Below are 19,209 nucleotides of genomic sequence, written 5' to 3' on the forward strand. Positions count from 1 at the left end.
TCATTTTGGCCACTGGGGAGAAAGTTTCTGAATAATCCACCCCATATGTCTGGGTATAACCCTTCACAACTAATCTTGCTTTGTACCTTTCTATCGATCCATCTGGTTTTCTCTTGATGGTGAAGACACACTGACATCCTACTGGTCTCTTCCCTCCAGGTATAACACATTTTTCCCACGTGTTGTTTCGAATGAGGGCATCTATTTCTTTCTTCATTGCTTCTCTCCAATGTTTGTGCCTCATAGCTTCCTCCCACGATTGTGGGACATTTATAGTGTATACTTGCAGCTTACATATATAATACTCCCTTCTTTAAAAGATAAAAACTTTTAAAATAATATAAATTTTAATACACAATTGATAAAATAAATAGATAAAAAAAGTGATTAAAATATTATTAGTAAAAATTGAACTTCATCTCATTAAAAAGAAAAAAATTCTTAAAATAAAAGTGGGCTGGGTTGGGCCGGGCATTAATTAGATAATGAAGACTTTAGGCTAAAGAAGGCTATTGGGCCTTATTACTCATGGAAGTGACGGATCCTTAGGAATAAAAATTTCAAAATTAATTTTAATATTTCGCTTTAGGTTAATCAGTCTGTTGGACTAGTCTAAAAGTTAAATATTTAGGATTAGAACTTAAAATCACTAGTGCAACAAATTTTCAACACGTTTAACCCAAACTCTTGAAATCTGATGGGTTGATCGACGTCGTTCCCTTTAATTCATATTACTAATTAAAAAAATACTCATTGTTTTAATACTCCCTCCGTTCCGCAACATGAGTCTTATTTGGTTGTGGCACGAGTTTTAAGAAATGTAAATAATAGTGGATTGGATAAGTTAGTGGAATATGAGGCCTACTAACCATTTATGATAAAAGTAAAATATGACTCTTATTGTGGAGCCGACAAAACATAAATCTTATTGTGGAACGGATGGAATATCTTACATTTTGGTGGATGAACGGATATGAACATATTTTTACCGTGTTATGCGATGTTAGTTTCTTAAGAGTCTGAAATCACAAATTCATTACATTACTATAGCATCTTTTCCAAGTAATTAAACAAACACGTCATCCATCGACGACCAAAAGAAATAAACAAAAAGATAATTGTATAATATCCACCGGGTCAACAACTAATTAAAACCAACCACAACTACAAATTCAAATCATCTGAAGTTTTAAATTTCACCTACTCACAATCTCTGTAATTTTCCAAATGTTGGAATCATTCACTCCTATACTTAGAATTCCTATTGGAGATTCGGAATTTGAAGCTTGCAATGATAATAATTAATCCGAGCAAACAAACAGAGTTATATTAATTGAGAAATTTTTGTACATGGAATTAACTTTTAAAACCAAACACTTGTTTCCTACATGAAATCACAAACAAACAATCCATGCAGAAGTATTATGTATAGCCAGATACATGGAAGAGCAGCATGCATAAAATTATACAATAAAGCTATCTTTAACTCACGTGGTTCACAACAAAGCGAGAGAATCGGCGACAGCAGCGCGGCCGTAATTGCCTCCGGAGTCGAAGGATGGCTGCCGAGTGCCGGCGAAGGTTTGGAGAGAGAAGACACTGTATAATTGAGGCTGTCATAGAGAGAAATGAGACAATATTAGGAGATATTGTTCAAGTTTGGAGGGAAACAATAAATGCTGAAGAGGCAAACGTTTTGCATCACGCTCATATGTTTATAAATGTGCAGGCAAATGAGAATCGACTTTTGTTTCAATGATTGTTCAAAATACGTCAACATGCAATATAATACTCTCTTCGTAGCGTACCCATGGAGAAATAGGGTAGGGCTAAAGCCTTAATGAAATATTTATAAAACTATTTTCTTTATAAATTTTTAATAATTTTAACTAACCAATAGAGGGATGTCCCAAACGTCGATGCCAAAGGCAAGCTTTCCGATCTGCAGACCCGTGAGTTAGCATGACAGTCCCCTTTTTAGCTATCTCGTCTATGTAGTAGAGCCCACCGCGTTCAGTACCACGTCCAATTATTTCCCCGGTTTGGATATCCTGCAACAGACAAAAGTGTGGTTGCATTAGTAAAGTACAATTCAACTCTTTTGTAACATGGCTGATAGACAAGAGTTTATGAGACAGACGGAATATGTAGACAGTTTGATAACTGCAGGGTAGGCGATATCTTCACAGTTCCTGCCCCTTCAACTGTTGTAAATTCACCATTAGCAGTCTGAATATAAGTTTTCTTTGGTTTGTGGATATTCTTAAGATTTGAAGCATCATAAGTAATTGTATCGGTAGCACCACAATCAAATATCCATCGATCATTTTTCCCAACATCATTAGATATTTTACATGCAGTTCCAAGGTTTTCTAAGGGCTGAAATCGATTTTCACACAAAATTTGGGCATTTTTGGAGTTATTTCGGAATTGAGGGCTCAATTTGGGTGAAAAGGGAGTACAGGAGTCAACTTGCAAAAAATGGGGTCTTTTATGCAAATCTGGTAAGATATGTGGTGGATAATAAGATTTTTCGGGAATTTGGGGATCCAAACATAAAGCCTCCCCAAGCCCTAATCCTAACTTACCTGGTTCCGCCGTTCTCTCACTCTCGGTCAATTCCGTTTCCGTCCAGTTTGTAATCACGGTCCCGCCGGCAAAATTGGCCGCTCCGGTCTGATTCGTCGGCTGAAAAGCTCTGTGCGTGCCTCCTCCATCGCCGCCCCGAGTTTGAGCAACCTCTCGGTTGCCCTCGGTGGTGGCAGATCGTCCTCCATCTCCGGCACGATCCTGTTCTCCGACGGGAGCGGCAGCGTGGCCGCCGCGGTTACATTGTGTTGTGCGAGCAGGCGGCGGTGCATTCGGCGGTTTTCCGTGTTTTTCTATCCACCAATCCGGGTAGCCGACTAACTCGAAACACGACTCTTTGGTGTGTTTTTTTTCTTGCAATACGAGCACACCAGTCTGGATTTGTTTTCGCCATCATTCCGCCGGTTCCATCCAATTCCGCCGCCGCTGCCTCCGCCGCCGCGACCTCCGTTCGGCACCCAGCCGGTGGGCTGATTCTGCCTTCCTCGAACGGCGAGTCCAGAGCCTACACCGTCTGAAGTAACTCCATTGTTGGAGTTGTTGGGCTGTAACACTTGAGATCGTGTTTCCTCACGCTGGACCAGGTTGTAGGCTTGATCCACAGAGGAAAGTGGCTCCATCTTCACTATCTCCCTCTTGGTAGTTTCATACTTACTGTCAATTGCAATTAAGAATTGATAAAGTCTCAGTTCTTGGATGAATTGATCGTGTATCTTGATATCTTCGGGGCACTTCATCTGAGTTATTTGTTTTTGATCTATTGATAACCATAAATCTTGTAGGGTACTCCAAGTTTCCTCCAATGACTGGTTTCCCTGTTTCACCATACTTGCTCTCGTGTACAGGTCGTATACCTGGAGTTTGTCTCCTCCGCTTCCGTACGTGACGGCCAACGCATCCCAGATGTGTTTGGCCGTAGGTTGCTTCGAAACCCGATTGACCAACCGTGGTTCGATGTTATATATGAGCCATGTAAACACGCAATGGTTGGCTTGCTGCCATTGCGGGAAGGTTGGATCTGTCCGTGGCGGGGAGGGCGACACTCCAATTATGTGAGAAACCATCCCCCTGCCACTTATCGCCGTTTGCATCAGTACGGCCCACGTGGAGTAATTCTCCCCATTCAATTTGTTTCCTCCGATGTGGAGATGTTGAATATCGATTTTGTAGGTTATTGGTGGTTCTAGTGGGTTGTTTGTATCTTCTGGTTTGATTGTTGTTGGTGGCATCATCATGGCAAAACTTTTGCTCATGATTTCGGCGATTTGCCGAGCGATCTCATCCGACTGGGATGAGAACACTGTTCTATCGTCTTCTGACATGGTTTATTGGGTGGTTTTCTGCAGGTTTTGGCTATCGGGCTGAGAAAGGTTAGGGACGATGATGATATGTTTCTGAGTCCTGCTCTGATACCATGTTGATTGGTACAGAAGAAGACATAGGAAATTGTTTGTAGAAAAGGATGATTATTCCATACAATATCGTTCCCTTAAATAGGGGCTAGAACACAAGATACATGGTAAGTTTTGCACAAGGGAAAAGAATAATTATATTCTATGAAACTTATTATGTCAATTATGTGATTGAGGTAATTGATCATAATTAAAATCTTTCCTTTCTTAACCTTTTAATTTAAGGAAAATTGAGAGGGGCTCGGAGAGTGCAACCATTAAAGACATTGATCAAGCCACTGACGAGGGTGACCGAGAGGAGATAGCTGCGCAAGAGAACGGAAGTGACGGACGCGACAACGAAAATCCCGTGCACGCAGATGACGAGCTGAGCGACGAGCTGTCAAGACTGCACTCAAAGGAATCTACGTCTCGTCCAAGGAGGAACGCGGGTCGACCGGCTGGTTTCAAAGACTTCGTCATGGAATAGATAGATATCAATATTGTGTTTTTATTTGTTTTCCTTTATTTCAGTACTTTATTTCCTTTTGGATATTTGGTTTTATTAGGATAGTTTTACTAAATCTTTTCGGGTTTTCTTCTTGATTCTTTCCCGAATCGTAGAGTCGAATCAAGCAGGGTTGCGATCCTATAAATAATAGGATCCATTAGAGAGTCAGATATCGAGAATTATGAAATAAAGTTTCAGTTTCTCGAAACCCTAATTTTCAGTTTCTCGAAACCCTAATTTTAACCTAGTATCCGCTAGGTTGTGTTTTATTTTTCTCACATCCAAATCTCCTTCCAGCCACGGCGAATTCTTTTTGATAGGAATCAATTCCTATTAAAAATTCAACCAATGGATTGGATTGCATAATTTAATAGATTAAACTGTAACAGAATTTGACTAAGGTTATGAAGAAAAATATTCGTACCTACTTTCTGACATAATCAGTTAAAAAAAAGGATAAGCAAGATTCGATTGGCATTTAATTAATATTATATATTAAAATATGTGATAGTTTTCGAATGATCTATTTTACATGATATAGGAAGTATGTGAAAGCATATCGGCTAGAATTAGATTAATATGGATTAAATAATTATAATTATAATTATAATAGTCTATAAGCCCAACAATTATGTAAGTGTGCATTATAATAACCAAAATATTTCATAACAATAAACTATTTTCTGAATCATACATCATGCCCATAAGGCATCGACTATCCAAAGCGAAATTTCTGATGTTACATTCTTATAACAAATTTGATACATCGACTATATAATTTTTGCATTATACTGCCTTACATGTTATATTACATTTTTATTAAAAGAAAACAAGATAATAGTATTCATTTAGTAAATAATATCATATCAATATATAAATACGATCATAATATAACTCGATAAAATCACAGTTTTGGGATCATTGGTTCATTAAATTGCAGAGACAATACAAAAAATTATACCTATAAAACTAATTTGTAAATAGAGGTTTAAAATAATGTTACTGCGTGAAAAGCTATATATATTAACACCTATAATCATTTTACAAATTAAGCAAATTATGATATGGAGTAACAAAAATGAAGAGTTTTGCTAATGCAAATATCGGGTGAATTAACCATAATTAGGAAATTATAAAACTTAATTCCTAGTGTATGGTGATTGTGTAATTGTGTAAATATAAGTAATTACTAAAGACCTCAAATGTAATTATTCCTATATAGATGGACTATTCTTGCTAATAAAACGCCATAGCTCGTAAACATAATTCAAAAGCAAAGTGAGAAAGTTGAATATATGATTAGTATTCTTGTGCTTGGATAAAATATACTCCGTAGATGGTAATTTTTACACGACAACACAGAGAAAATGGTTCAAGCGATTTACACACACGCACATTTATATGGCTAGTTAATTGGTTCTGTATCTATACACTTACACTAGTTCAATTCAAAAAATTTCTCACACTACGAAGTTAGTGTAAAAAAAATACACACTTTGATTATCATTGGAATTTCCCCAAATTCACCCAAATAAAAATTTACCTGTTGCCTATGTAATTTATGATAATGTATTCGAAAAATAGACATTAGGGCACTGCAAGGGCATACGCAATCAAGCCTTTTATTAGTTTATATATTCCACTTCATTTAACAGCCATTGTAAAGCTTGCCCCATTCTCCTATCTTCCTTGCTCACAGCTCCGACTTCCATTAACACAAAAAGAAAAGAAATGAAGTTCAAAAAAGCTACCAATTCCTCGAACTCAAAATCAAAATCATTCCCACAACCCCGAACCTGCGAATTCAAGCCTGCCTATCTCATGACTAAAAAAGTGATGGCTTCCACAGAGCTAACCATCGCCGATTCCTATCCCCACGAGCTCAACATGAAGATCGGTAAGTTTGAGGTCTTACGCTTAGTGGAGAATCGATATGAGAAGAAACTCGCCGCCGCGCAAATCTCCGGCCACTCCTCCTCCTCCTCCTCCATCCGGCCCAAGAAAAGAAAGATCAACAATCTCCCCAATCCAATTCCCTCTCCATTCCACAACGGCATTGCCGATGATTCAACTACCATGATTGGTCAGGATTCGCTCAACCACGGCTCGGCGGCGGATCCTACCGAGGAGGATTCAATGAACATGATTGCAGAGATTCTGCTCTCTCTCAGCACTGCGGGGCCGGCTCCGCCTGAGGATTTAACTATCCTGATTGAACAGGTTTCGCTCCACACTCCGTGGAATTTGCCAATTTGGGATTTTTTTTAAAAAAAATTGGATTTGTAAGAGATGCATAAGGGTTATGCTGAATTAACGAACGTGATTGAACAGGTTTCGCGCGGGAAAGGGATTGCGACGCCGGAGGCAAAACTGGTGATACAGAAGGAGCTGTACAAGACCGACTTGGACAAGGGGCACGGCCGATTATCAATCCCGTTCTCCCAGATCAAATCCGTTTTTCTCACGAAGGAGAAGGAGGATTTTCTCCGTGGCCGCGCAATGAACAATAGGAAAAATCACTTGGAGGTTATGATTATGGCGCCGGGGGTGGCGCCAGTTGCCGTGAAACTCTCTGAGTGGGTTACAGAGAAGAGTAACGGCGGGAAGAAGTCGCGAAGCTACGTTATCAATGGTAAATGGAATGATTTTGTGAAAAATAATAATAATCTGGAAGTGGGGATGGTTGTGCAGCTGTGGTGTTTCCAGCTTGAAGAGGAGCTGTGCTTCGCGCTCCTGCCGGTGGTTCCTTAAGGCGCCGGAGTTTTGCCGGATCCGTCGTCGGATTTTGGAAGGGCTTCTTCATGTATGTTTTAAATTTTAATTGTTTTATTTACAATTTGCATTTTGATTGGATAATATTCTATCTAGGGTTTTGCTTTAAGTTCTTTCCTTTTCTTGGACTGGAACGATTAGCAATTCTCTTCTTATCATGTAATGTGTTGAGGGATTGATAAATTGTGATATGTGTTGTTTGTTGAATAATTGTCATTTTGATGAAGCATCTTTTTATTTTCATCTGAAGCTAATGTGATTTGTTATGTGTAGCAAATTATATATGATCAACAAAATAACATGTTAAGCGATAACATTTAATTTTTGCTTGTAAATCATTTTTTTTTAATTTTGTTCTACTACACATTTTATATATCATTTCCAGATTTTCTTGTCAAGCATATTATTTTTTGTTCTAACGCATTTAATTTCTATTTATCTTTTTCTATACTTCCAATGCATTTAATTTTTTTTTACCTTCCCTAACATATAAAAGAGGTTTCCAAAAACTTAGAAAGTTGTTGATAGAAAGCTTCTTCTATCAGCAGATAAAACCAACCCTAATTCTACTAGGAATTTAAAAGATGCAAAGAGGTTTCAGCCGATTTACCAGAGCGAAGTCCTATGTGAGGATACTCCGACTTACCAAATGTATTCAAATACATTTAAGGCAGTAGAGAACAAAGGAATAACCAGATTAACTAGCAACTCGGCGTGCCCCAATGGAGTCCCCTCGTGGCTTCGATACAACTTAAGGGTCAAACCCGAGATTCACTTGACCTCTTTTCATTTTTAGTCTAGAGGTGATCAACCTTACACAAGAACATATTGATTAGTGCAAGTATAATTACCAAAAGAGTTTGAAAAAAATAATTAGATTTACACAAGATATATTACAGAACCAACATCAGAGACAATAAGAGATTTCAAATGATGATAGTGTTATGAATTGAGAAACGATTGAAAAGCAACAAGAAATATAAAGTGCGAAGAAGATTTACGTGGTTCGGTTCAAGAACCTACATCCACGGGCAAAGAAGAAATTCACTATGATATCAATGGCTTACAAACAATACAAGATCGCTCAGGAATCGCAATGTACAACATTCACTCTAATTCTCTCTCAGGAATAAAAAAGAGCATGGAACGTGTATGCTCGGATCCCTTATACATGGAACCACTACGGTTATCCTTAGCTCGCACCTTCAAGCTCAAGTTCAGCTCGATCTGATCACACGTAGCTCACGTTCCCTCGCAACCCTAATTGCATATTGAGCTCCATAACCAAATTAACTAACTTGATTAATCTCAGCCAATGATCTTGGTGCATTATCATCCAATGGTTCTGATATCTTGAATGGCTTCTATCTTTTAGCGAGGGTCAACGGTTTTCAGGGAAGAAGACGCTCTTCTATCTCGAGAAAACCTCGAACCAAAACACACGGCTCTAGCCAACGGTTTAACAAAGAATAACCGATGATGGGTTATTTCCCAATGGCAAAGGTCTAGGGTTCAAGTATGAGATATTTTTCGGTGTCAGGCATTATCGAAAACAGGTATACCATATTACCATTGACAGTGTGCTTGAGAGAAATACATAATATAAATTAGAGAATTAGTGATGAAAAATAGAGATAGATGAAGCAAAGAACCAAGAAACAGCAATGGAAAATAAATCTTGAATTTAAATGAAATAAAAATCTTGAAAGAAGGAAAAGAGAAATAGAAATAAATTATGGTGTAAATTTTAAATAAAATAAGAATTAATTAGGACGGTAAACAAAAACAAGGAATAGACATTATAAATTGTGGAATAAATTACACAGAAATAAAAATAAGAAAACATAAGAATTAAAAAGTTAAAGAAAAATAGCCAATAGACATTAATTGTGGAATTTGTGGTACAACTTAAAAGGTAACAAAAAATAAGAGAACATATTACTCCAACAGCGCTACATACAGTAAAATGAAATAATATCAGCAATGGAGCGAGAATAGGCAAAACTTGGGACATTTATAGTGTATACTTGCAGCTTACATATATAATACTCCCTTCTTTAAAAGATAAAAACTTTTAAAATAATATAAATTTTAATACACAATTGATAAAATAAATAGATAAAAAAAATGATTAAAATATTATTAGTAAAAATTGAACGTCATCTCATTAAGAAGAAAAAAATTCCTAAAATAAAAGTGGGCTGGGTTGGGCCAGGCATTAATTAGATAATGAAGACTTTAGGCTAAAGAAGGCTATTGGGCCTTATTACTCATGGAAGTGACGGATCCTTAGGAATAAAAATATCAAAATTAATTTTAATATTTCGCTTTAGGTTAATCAGTCTAAAAGTTAAACATTTAGGATTAGAACTTAAAATCACTAGTGCAACAAATTTTCAACACGTTTAACCCAAACTCTTGAAATCTGATGGGTTGATCGACGTCGTTCCCTTTAATTCATATTACTAATTAAAAAAATACTCATTGTTTTAATACTCCCTCCGTTCCGCAATATGAGTCTTATTTGGTTGTGAAACGAGTTTTAAGAAATGTAAAGAATAGTGGATTGGATAAGTTAGTGGAATATGGAGTCTACTAATTATTTATGATAAAAGTAAAATATGACTCTTATTGTGGAGCCGACAAAACATAAATCTTATTATGGAACGGATGGAATATTATGTAAATGAAAGGATATGAAAATATTTTAACCGTGTTATGTGATGTTAGTTTCTTAAGAGTCTGAAATCACAAATTCATTACATCTTTTCCAAGTAATTAAACAAACACGTCATCCATCGACGACCAAAAGAAATAAACAAAAAGATAATTGTATAATATCCACCGGGTCAACAACTAATTAAAACCAACCACAACTACAAATTCAAATCATCTGAAGTTTTAAATTTCACCTACTCACAATCTCTGTAATTTTCCAAATGTTAGAATCATTCACTCTTATACTTCGAATTCCTATTGGAGATTCTGAATTTGAAGCTTGCAATGATAATAATTAATCCAAGCAAACAGACAGAGTTATACTAATTGAGAAATTTTTGTACATGGAATTAACTTTTAAAACCAAACACTTGTTTCCTACATGAAATCACAAACAAACAATCCATGCAGAAGTATTATGTATAGCCAGATACATAGAAGAGCAGCAAGCATATAAAATTATACAATAAAGCTATCTTTAACTCACGTGGTTCACAACAAAGCGAGAGAATCGGCGACAGCAGCGCGGCCGTAATTGCCTCCGGAGTCGAAGGATGGCTGCCGAGTGCCGGCGAAGGTTTGGAGAGAGAAGACAGTGTATAATTGAGGCTGTCATAGAGAGAAATGAGACAATATTAGGAGATATTGTTCAAGTTTGGAGGGAAACAATAAATGCTGAAGAGGCAAACGTTTTGCATCACGCTCATGTGTTTATAAATGTGCAGGCAAATGAGAATCGACTTTTGTTTCAATGATTGTTCAAAATACGTCAACATGCAATATAATACTCTCTCAGTACACCAGAGGAGTTTTGACCCGGCATGGGTTTTAAGATATTTAGTAGTCGAAAATTGGTTTGAAAAGATTAGTGGAAGATGAGTTCTACTTTTATATATTAGTTTTAAAATAAAATGTGAGTGAGATAAAGTTAGTGAAATGTATGGCCCATTACCAAAATTAGTACTATTAAAAAACAAATGACAGACGAAAATGGAAAAATAGAAAGTTTATTGGTAGACGGAGGGAGTACTAATATTTTAAATTGTATGTTTTCATCCGCCGTACATTTTGACTCAGCACATTTTACGAAATTGTTTAACTTTATAAAAGTAATGAGTGAAAAAGTTAGTGGGATGGAAGTCTCATTTTTATACTTTGATTTTATATTACTCCATCCGTCCCTTAAATTTTGTCACACTTTGACCGGGCACGTGTTTTAAGAAATATAATGGAAAGTGGGTTGGAAAAGTTAGTGGAAAGTGAGTCATATTTTTATATATTAATTTTATAATAAAATGTGAGTTGAAATGAGTTAGTGGAATATGTGATCCACTAACAAATATGGTAAAAAGTTAAATGTGAAAATTTGTGGGATGGACTGAAATGGAAAAATGTGACAAAATTTAAGGAACGGCGGGAGTAGAATGCGAGTGTAATAAGTTAGTGGTTTAAAAGATTTACTTACTAAAAAAAAGTAAATGTATCTTTTAATAGCGACTAATCCGAAATGACAAAACATATCAAATTTTGGCAAACGAATGGAATAAAATATATCACTCTTTTGCCATGCATGGATTTTGACGCTGAATGCCCAGGTTTATTAGTATTTTACAGTGTCTTTGATTACCAATTAAAGATTTAGTTGAAAAAAATATATATGTGTAATTTAAATTTGGGAGTAAAATGGTTTTGTTTCTTCAACATGCAGAGAGAAAGCTTCCGTGGGTAGAGATCGAATAGATAGAGGAGAGGTAAGGTATAATTGCTATTTATTTTTAAAACATTATTAAAATTAAAAGGTTTAATAGCAACTAAAATCATTAATTTTGGCAGAAATATGTATGAACTTTAAATGTGATAGTAAATGTTACGTATTTTAGAAAGTTAGAATTTTCTCAACCCGATTTGAATAGAGATTTTTCGGCAGAAACTCGTCTTGTGTGGCAAACAGAAACAGTGAAACGTGGCAATGACTGATTTTAATCCGAACTATATATGTTGTTCCAAATATTTTTGTTCACTCTTCTTATTATCATTCTTAGATCATTTAGGTCAATTATTATATTTTCATCTATATCAGAATTTCAAATATTGGAGTAACTTTTTTCTATCTATATAAAAGTTCTAAATATTTTATAACTATATAATTATTATTAAGATATGGAATTCACACTTAACAAAATTATTTTTTTGTTAAAAATAACTCAAATTATTTATATTAATTACAATTTATATAAGATTTTCAAATATTTTACTTTCGTGCAGTTATAATATTTTTCTTTCCTAAATTATATTTATATTTATATAATATCCTAATAACTAATAAAATGCCATTTTAAAACATTCGGCACTAACAAAGAAAAAAAAATGATTGGTCGAAATTTTAAGGAATAAATTACTTTAATTAAATATTATATTTTAAATAAAAAGTTCTGGATCCGCAACTAAATAATCAATATAAGTATATTAGTTGTTGAATGTGATATATTATAATCGATGATCAACAATCAGAAAAGTCGCCGATTGACCTCTTCCAAACATAAGTAATAAGTAGTACCTTGAGATCGAGAAAGGCTAACAATACCATAATTTAGATAATTAAATATGACTTTTATTGATTGGAAAACCAATATCTACGTTATACTACTATATACTAATAAAACCGTCATTGTCACAATCTTTTATACGCCAAAACCCAAAAGTGACATAAACATGCATTAACAGAGAGTGAGAGAGAGGAGTAGTTGTAAGGATATTTGATTATTTAATTCTTTTAGGCTAAAACGTGATTAAAAAGATTGAATTACTAATATATAATCTGATTACTATATTTAATTTTCAAATAAATATTTATCTACACAAAAAACTTACTCCATTAACAATGAAATTATTATATAATAAAATAATAATGTTTGAAAAATATATTTCCACAGAAAATGGATGGCCTACTCAAACTCAAAAAAAGTTAACTAACACTGCATAATAACACAAATATTGTTAATTTTCATCAAAAGTGTTAATCACGTTAGTGTTTTGATTAATATATAGATTAATCTTAATTCTTAACTACAGTCTACAATTCCTAGTTTATTACTCCATCTGTTTTACAAAAGATGTCACACTTGTGAGATGACATGAGATTTTAGAGGATTTTATTTTGTGTGTCGAGTGAAGAGAGAAAATTTATTTTTATATAATGATGTGAGAGATAACTTTTCCCAAATAAGGAAATATGATACTCCCTCCATCCCATAATAACCCACCTATAAAATAGGTCATTAGGAAACAAGAATATGCATTTAACATTTATTAGTGGGTAAATTTTCAATTTTAGCCCATAGGTCCTATGTCTCATATAAATGAGCCAAGGAGTTAGTATTTAATCTCATACTAATCCATTATTCCAACGGTGAGTGTATTACTAAGCAGTGGGGACTGGTCAATCATAGTTTGCTCTATACAAATTGGCATGTCAAACTCTTGTAAAAGATGTTATGTTTGATAACAATGATACATAAATATACATTTAATATAACGAAATTATTTGACTAGGCCCAATAAATGATCACTGCTAATCTAAGGTATACCCATGTTGCTCTTGGGCTTTTAAACGGAACTAATGTTTGATATATATACTTCTAATCTCATTTCAAAATAATATATTTAATTACTATACTAATTGTTTTACGTACACAAAAAAGCTTATTAACAATTAAAGTATTACTATATAGCATAAGTCTATTTGAAAATTGATTTCCACAAAAAAATGGATGGCTCATTAGAATCCAAAATATTATTATCACTGCATAGCAACGTTAATATTGTTAATTTTCATCAATAGCGTGGATGATCATGACTACTAAAGAAAGCATCATTTTTACAGATTTATAAAATATATTCGTCCCTACGTATTGATTCAGATATTGCTTTTCTTTTTACCTATATATGTAGCCTAATTAATCCTAGATCCCCCTTTATTACTTTAATTGTAATCTTAAGGTTCAACGAAATCATCCTAGATTGTGAGAAAATCCTAACTTTTTCCTCGTAGGGGTGAAATTGTCAAATCAATTAATTATGAGGTATTTAGCACATTGCAATCATAAAATGGCCAAAAGCAAATTACTAAACTTTTTCCTCGTACGGGTGAAATTGTCAAGTCAATTAATTATGAGGTATTTAGCACATTGCAATCATAAAATGGCCAAAAGCAAATTACTAATCAAATATTGACATGTCTCATAAATGAAACTCATATGTTGGACACAAGAAAGAATGTTGTCACGGGTGATAGAAGGCAAAGGTGGTGCCAGCGCCGGTCCTAAGGTTCCAAAGACCCGGGGCGAGACTAAAAGTTGAGGCCCTATTTATATATTTTTTCCTTCCATTTTATAATAAGTTTCATCCAGCAAAAAACTAATAGCATATCAAAAGAAATTCACTTCAAATAATTATTACATATTACCTTCAAAAATTTCTTCTAACATTTCTTGATGCGAAGTCGTTGATGATGGTGTTGCTGTCAACCTCGTCTAATAATTTCTTCTCAATACATAAAGTGGCAAGCCCGTTCAGCCGTTGTTGAGACATCGTAGATCTTAAATAATTCTTCAACAGTTTCAACTTTGAAAAGCTTCTTTCTGCCGATGCCACAGTCACATGCACAGTAAATAATATGCGATAAGCAATTGAGATATTTGGATAAGAATCCATTTTTCTAACATACTCAAAAATGTCCATAGAAGACATTGGCCTTTCCGGCAAACTTAGCTTCAAAACCTTCAACTCAGATATTAGATCATTTACCTCCACATCAGATGTGTCATGCGAAGAGAATGTTTTCGCAAATTTGGTGCAACAATCTTCTAATTCAGTATCATTTAGTGACTTCAAAGTTGTTGAGCTAAGTAAAAACCCAAATATACTTTTGAATGTTTGTAGTTCTTCAAATCTACTTTTCAATGAGGTGTTTGCCATATCAACCACGACCAAGAAGTAATTGACCTCAAAAGCCTTCTCAGCTTGTAGAATTTCTTCATTGGTGTCAATTTCATCAAAATGTTTCTTCCTTTGAGCCTTGCGCTTCACTGAAAATGATGGCTCTACACCCATTTCAGATGCAATACTTTTGGCAATGGTCATACTAGAAGCAAATCCTTCATTCCTGTAATTGTTGAAATAATTCCTCATGTCTTCAATTTGCTGCAAGGTAGTATCAATGCACATAGATGGTGATTGCAACCTCTTGCTTACAGTATTTACAGCAAATAAAATGTCATACCATATAACCATGCCAAGTATAAACTCAAAGCTACCAAGAGCCTTCAATAAGTTGTTTGCATCAGTCTTATCACTTAGTTCTATATCACTAGCTTGTTGTAACTGAGACAAAGCTGACCTGAGCTGAGGTGCTTGATATCTAATTGCTTGAACACTTTTTATCCTGCTCTCCCAACGAGTATTGGATAATGATTTCACTGTTAAACCTAGAATATGATCAAGCAAAACATTCCATCTTTTAGTAGAACCAGAAAATAGTATATATATCCGTTGCACAATTCCAAAAAAGCTAGCTGCTTTAGCACAAGATTTAGCCATATCACAAAGTGTAAGGTTAAGACTATGACAAGCACATGGCATGTATAAAGCTCTTGGATTAATATCAAGCAATCTCCTTTGTACTCCCTGATGTTTTCCTTTCATATTAGAGCCATTGTCATATCCTATATAACACCGATACGCCACCCTGTTGCCGTATCACGTATCGGATACGTATCCGATACCGATACGCGACGGATACACCGTCGATACGTATCCTGGGCGTATCCGCGAGCTGGGCCGTATTGGGCCGGGAAACCTCAGATTCGATACGTATCCTTCGGCGTATCCGCGAGCTGGGCCGTATTGGGCCTTCATCCTCCTCTATCTGCAAAGATCTGAGGTTCTCCTCTTCGAAATCAACGTCCATCTCTGTCGAAGAACTTCGCAACTTTCAATTTACGAACTTCAATCCGATTTGGGAACAAAATTGACAGTTAATCGGATATGAAGAAGAAGAAGAAGAAGAAGAAGAAGAAGAAGAAGAAGAAGAAGAAAGGGGAGGCGCCGCTATTGCCTCAACTAGGGATTGAAGAAAATTGGAAATGGGAGAATGAATTGGGCAAGAAGTAGTCACGATGGAAAAGGAGTATATTTGGGGCTCATTTTTTGGGCCAATTTATTACTCCATTAACTTTGTCTAATTTTGTAACTATAAATAAATATTTTGATCAATATTATTGGTAATATGGATAAGTATAACCAAAAAATCGATGTGGTGTAATCGACCATAAAAGAAATTGACTTTAGCTTTTAATATTTTGTAATTTTATTATTTTTATTTGTATAATAACATTAGAATATCTATTTTGTAATTTATTATGCACTATTATTATTTATTAAAAAAATAGTTAAAACGTATCCGCGTATCGGGTTGTTTGGGAAAGAGCCGTATCCGCGTATCCGTATCCTTCGGATACTGATACGCGTATCCGTATCCGTGCCGCATAGGTCATATCCTTGACCACCCCTAATATCATCAATATCAAGACCAAAGAGCTTGATGGAATCAACCAATACTTTAAACAGCCCTAAACCAGATGTGTCATCCACCTTCATGAAACCCAAAAAGTACTCTTGAATTTTTATTTTGTCATCACACATCTCAACACATCGAACCAATAAAGTCATTTGCTCTTGATGACTCACATCTGGGGTACAATCAAGGATAATAGAGAAATATTTGGCATCTTTAACAACCTTTATGATAGAGTCCGTAATGCTAGAAGTCATAAGATAAATCAGCTCATCTTGAATTTTATGACTCAAATAATGATAACGAGTCTCTTTGTTTTGAATACGTCTAAGGTGGTCCTGCATGACAGGATCAAATTCTGCAATCATCTCAACACAAGCATAGAAATTACCATTTTGATCATTATAAAGCTGCTCATTAGATCCTCTAAAAGCCAAGCTGCGTTTACCAAGAAACTTCACAATGGCAACTAGTCTTAATAAAACTTGCCTTATGCGTTCTTGCTCCCTCTTGATTTCTTTTTGTATCTCTTTGTCAATTGTTTCATCTTTGCCCATTTTAGCTCTCAGTTCATTCCAAGTATTCATATTGGTGATATGCTCCACACTAGTTTCATGATCTTTCAGTCTGTCAATGATATGCTTCCAATCTCCAAACCCATCATGTGCCAAAGAACTTTTGCAACTTCTTGAGTTTAAATTTTACAGCAAAAACAGAACACTTTATCAACATGCTTGGAATAAACTAACCATTTTCTGTCACGCACCTCTCCATTTTTCATTTTCCTAGAGTAGTGGGCATATGAAAAATGTCTTGCGTTGCCATCCTTGGGGAACACAATATTTTCTTCTCTAATAGGACCCTTCTCCACTAATATGTCTCTAGCTTTGTTATCAAGACTATTCCAATTTCTTGGATCATAAATATCCGTGGTATAAACAAATTGTTCATGACTACTAGCAGGTTCTGTAGCAGGCTGGTCATGATCACTTACATAGTTGTCATCATTATCCTGCATCGGGACCTCATCTTCTAAATTAGGATTAGCTTGCTCCTCCACAACAATAAGCGCCAACTCATCTGGGTTTCTGGACGTGCCTGTACTTGTTCTGTTTGAAAAAAATCTGTCCATAGCTCCTCTTTGCGATTCTATCAATTCATCTACTCGCTTCCTCTTTTTCCTTTTTTCACTACCTGATGCATACTTCCTTGTTGACATGATCTTGCTAAAATTTAGAAGAAAAAAAGAACTGATCAAGATCAATTAATCAATCAATCGGTGTTGAAGCCAAAAGACATGAACGTACTAGTACTACATGTCTACTGTCTACATACCTTCTTGACTTCTTGTGTTCCTTGCTGCTTGGTGACTTCTTGTGTTCCTTGCTGCTTGATCGTCCCTCGTCGGAGACGGAGGCGGTGAAGACGGCGTGGCTGGAGATCGAGCGAGAGGGATAGTTGAGGGAGGTGGATGCACCGTATCCTAGGATTTGGGGATATAGGGATTCTATTTTTCAAATTGGGGTTCTTGTGTGAATTTGATGGAAAGTGAGGAATGATTTGAGAGAGGAGAAGCCGACGGTGGGGAGGGAGTACATTGAATTTGGGCCTTCCTCTTTAAAATTTGAAACGGGCCACAATTTAATTGAATAAGGGCCACCTCAATTAAAATACGTGGGCCATGGCTCAAAAATTTACATATATATATAATATATATATATATATATATATATATACCTGAGGCTGAGGCTAGGGAGGGGCCCTGCAAATTTGGGGCCCAGGGCGGCCGCTCCACTTGCCCCCCCCCCAGGTCCGGCCCTGGGTGGTGCAACAATGGTTATTGTCAATAAATAGCAGACGAATAACGATAATGAACCTCAACCCTTTAGAGGTTAGGACAAACCTGCACCACTATGAGATTAACAATAGCTCCAAAAACTATATTTAATGGAGAATCACAAAATTAATTATCTGTTTTACTTTATATTCTTTTTAAAAAATTAAATATATAAATTTTATATTCACAGAGAATTATTACCAAGTCTACATGCCTCTCACATATAAGCCGGTATGATCATCAACTACTACACGCATAACAAATAAATTTTCATCGACTTATTATATGCAATAAAACCATATTAGGAAGAAGTTCAAATAAAAATCTTTCTTAATGTAAAATCCGAGAACTATTTTCAGCTATTAGATAGAGAATTCATCATCAAATTAAATTATTTTGTAGATAAGTACATATATGTGGGGATTAGATGGCCAACTTATAAGTTAATGGTTGTTTGTCTTTTTGGCTACATGATTCGTGGCTACGTATTTTATTTTGTCGAAAACAACATAACTGACAAATATAATACTACAAACAGCAGTTCCCCAAGATGTTGTACTTCATTTAATAATGCACAAAAAATTCTGATTGGCCTTCACTTTGGAAATTTGTTACAATTATTGCATTATACTCTTTTTAGAAGCAAGATATATTGCTAACTTAACAAAGCTTTTTAATTAAGCCCCAACAAAAACAACACACCTAAGCTACAAAAACTAAATAATAGTGAAAATTGTATAATTAATATCAAGGATTAAAGCTTCTTAATTAAAGCCCTAACAAATCAAATCATAGTCTAAATCTTAGGGGAGACAGG

At 35.3% G+C, this 19,209-nt stretch overlaps 4 protein-coding genes across 5 annotated transcripts; 1 reads left to right on the plus strand and 3 right to left on the minus strand.

Moving 5' to 3' along the window:
* Positions 1 to 1,333: 1,333 nt before the first annotated feature.
* LOC121776151 lies at positions 1,334 to 6,447 on the minus strand. Of its 2 annotated transcripts, XM_042173294.1 has the most exons (3): positions 2,141 to 6,447; positions 1,895 to 2,051; positions 1,334 to 1,613 (listed from the first exon to the last, which is right to left on the minus strand). In XM_042173294.1, the coding sequence occupies exon 1, from the start codon at positions 3,909 to 3,911 to the stop codon at positions 2,907 to 2,909; it is 1,005 nt and encodes a 334-aa protein (XP_042029228.1). In that variant the 5' UTR covers positions 3,912 to 6,447; the 3' UTR covers positions 1,334 to 1,613; positions 1,895 to 2,051; positions 2,141 to 2,906. The 2 variants fall into 2 exon arrangements, with proteins under 2 accessions (XP_042029228.1, XP_042029227.1); XM_042173293.1 differs by having other exon boundaries at positions 1,895 to 6,447.
* On the plus strand, positions 6,223 to 7,254 carry LOC121776152. Its single transcript, XM_042173295.1, has 2 exons — positions 6,223 to 6,711; positions 6,823 to 7,254. Exons 1-2 carry the CDS (start codon positions 6,223 to 6,225, stop codon positions 7,240 to 7,242), a joined length of 909 nt encoding a protein of 302 aa, XP_042029229.1. The 3' UTR covers positions 7,243 to 7,254.
* Positions 7,255 to 14,311: 7,057 nt separating this feature from the next.
* Positions 14,312 to 15,122, minus strand: LOC121776556. Its single transcript, XM_042173737.1, has 2 exons — positions 14,708 to 15,122; positions 14,312 to 14,621 (listed from the first exon to the last, which is right to left on the minus strand). Exons 1-2 carry the CDS (start codon positions 15,091 to 15,093, stop codon positions 14,528 to 14,530), a joined length of 480 nt encoding a protein of 159 aa, XP_042029671.1. The 5' UTR covers positions 15,094 to 15,122; the 3' UTR covers positions 14,312 to 14,527.
* A 17-nt stretch (positions 15,123 to 15,139) lies between these two features.
* On the minus strand, positions 15,140 to 17,921 carry LOC121777819. The gene is made up of 5 exons (XM_042175175.1): positions 17,891 to 17,921; positions 17,305 to 17,781; positions 16,506 to 17,239; positions 15,235 to 15,467; positions 15,140 to 15,145 (listed from the first exon to the last, which is right to left on the minus strand). Exons 2-5 carry the CDS (start codon positions 17,772 to 17,774, stop codon positions 15,140 to 15,142), a joined length of 1,443 nt encoding a protein of 480 aa, XP_042031109.1. The 5' UTR covers positions 17,775 to 17,781; positions 17,891 to 17,921.
* Positions 17,922 to 19,209: the final 1,288 nt, after the last annotated feature.

This window comes from Salvia splendens, chromosome 18 (assembly GCF_004379255.2).
Source record: "Salvia splendens isolate huo1 chromosome 18, SspV2, whole genome shotgun sequence".
Taxonomy (NCBI): domain Eukaryota; kingdom Viridiplantae; phylum Streptophyta; class Magnoliopsida; order Lamiales; family Lamiaceae; genus Salvia; species Salvia splendens.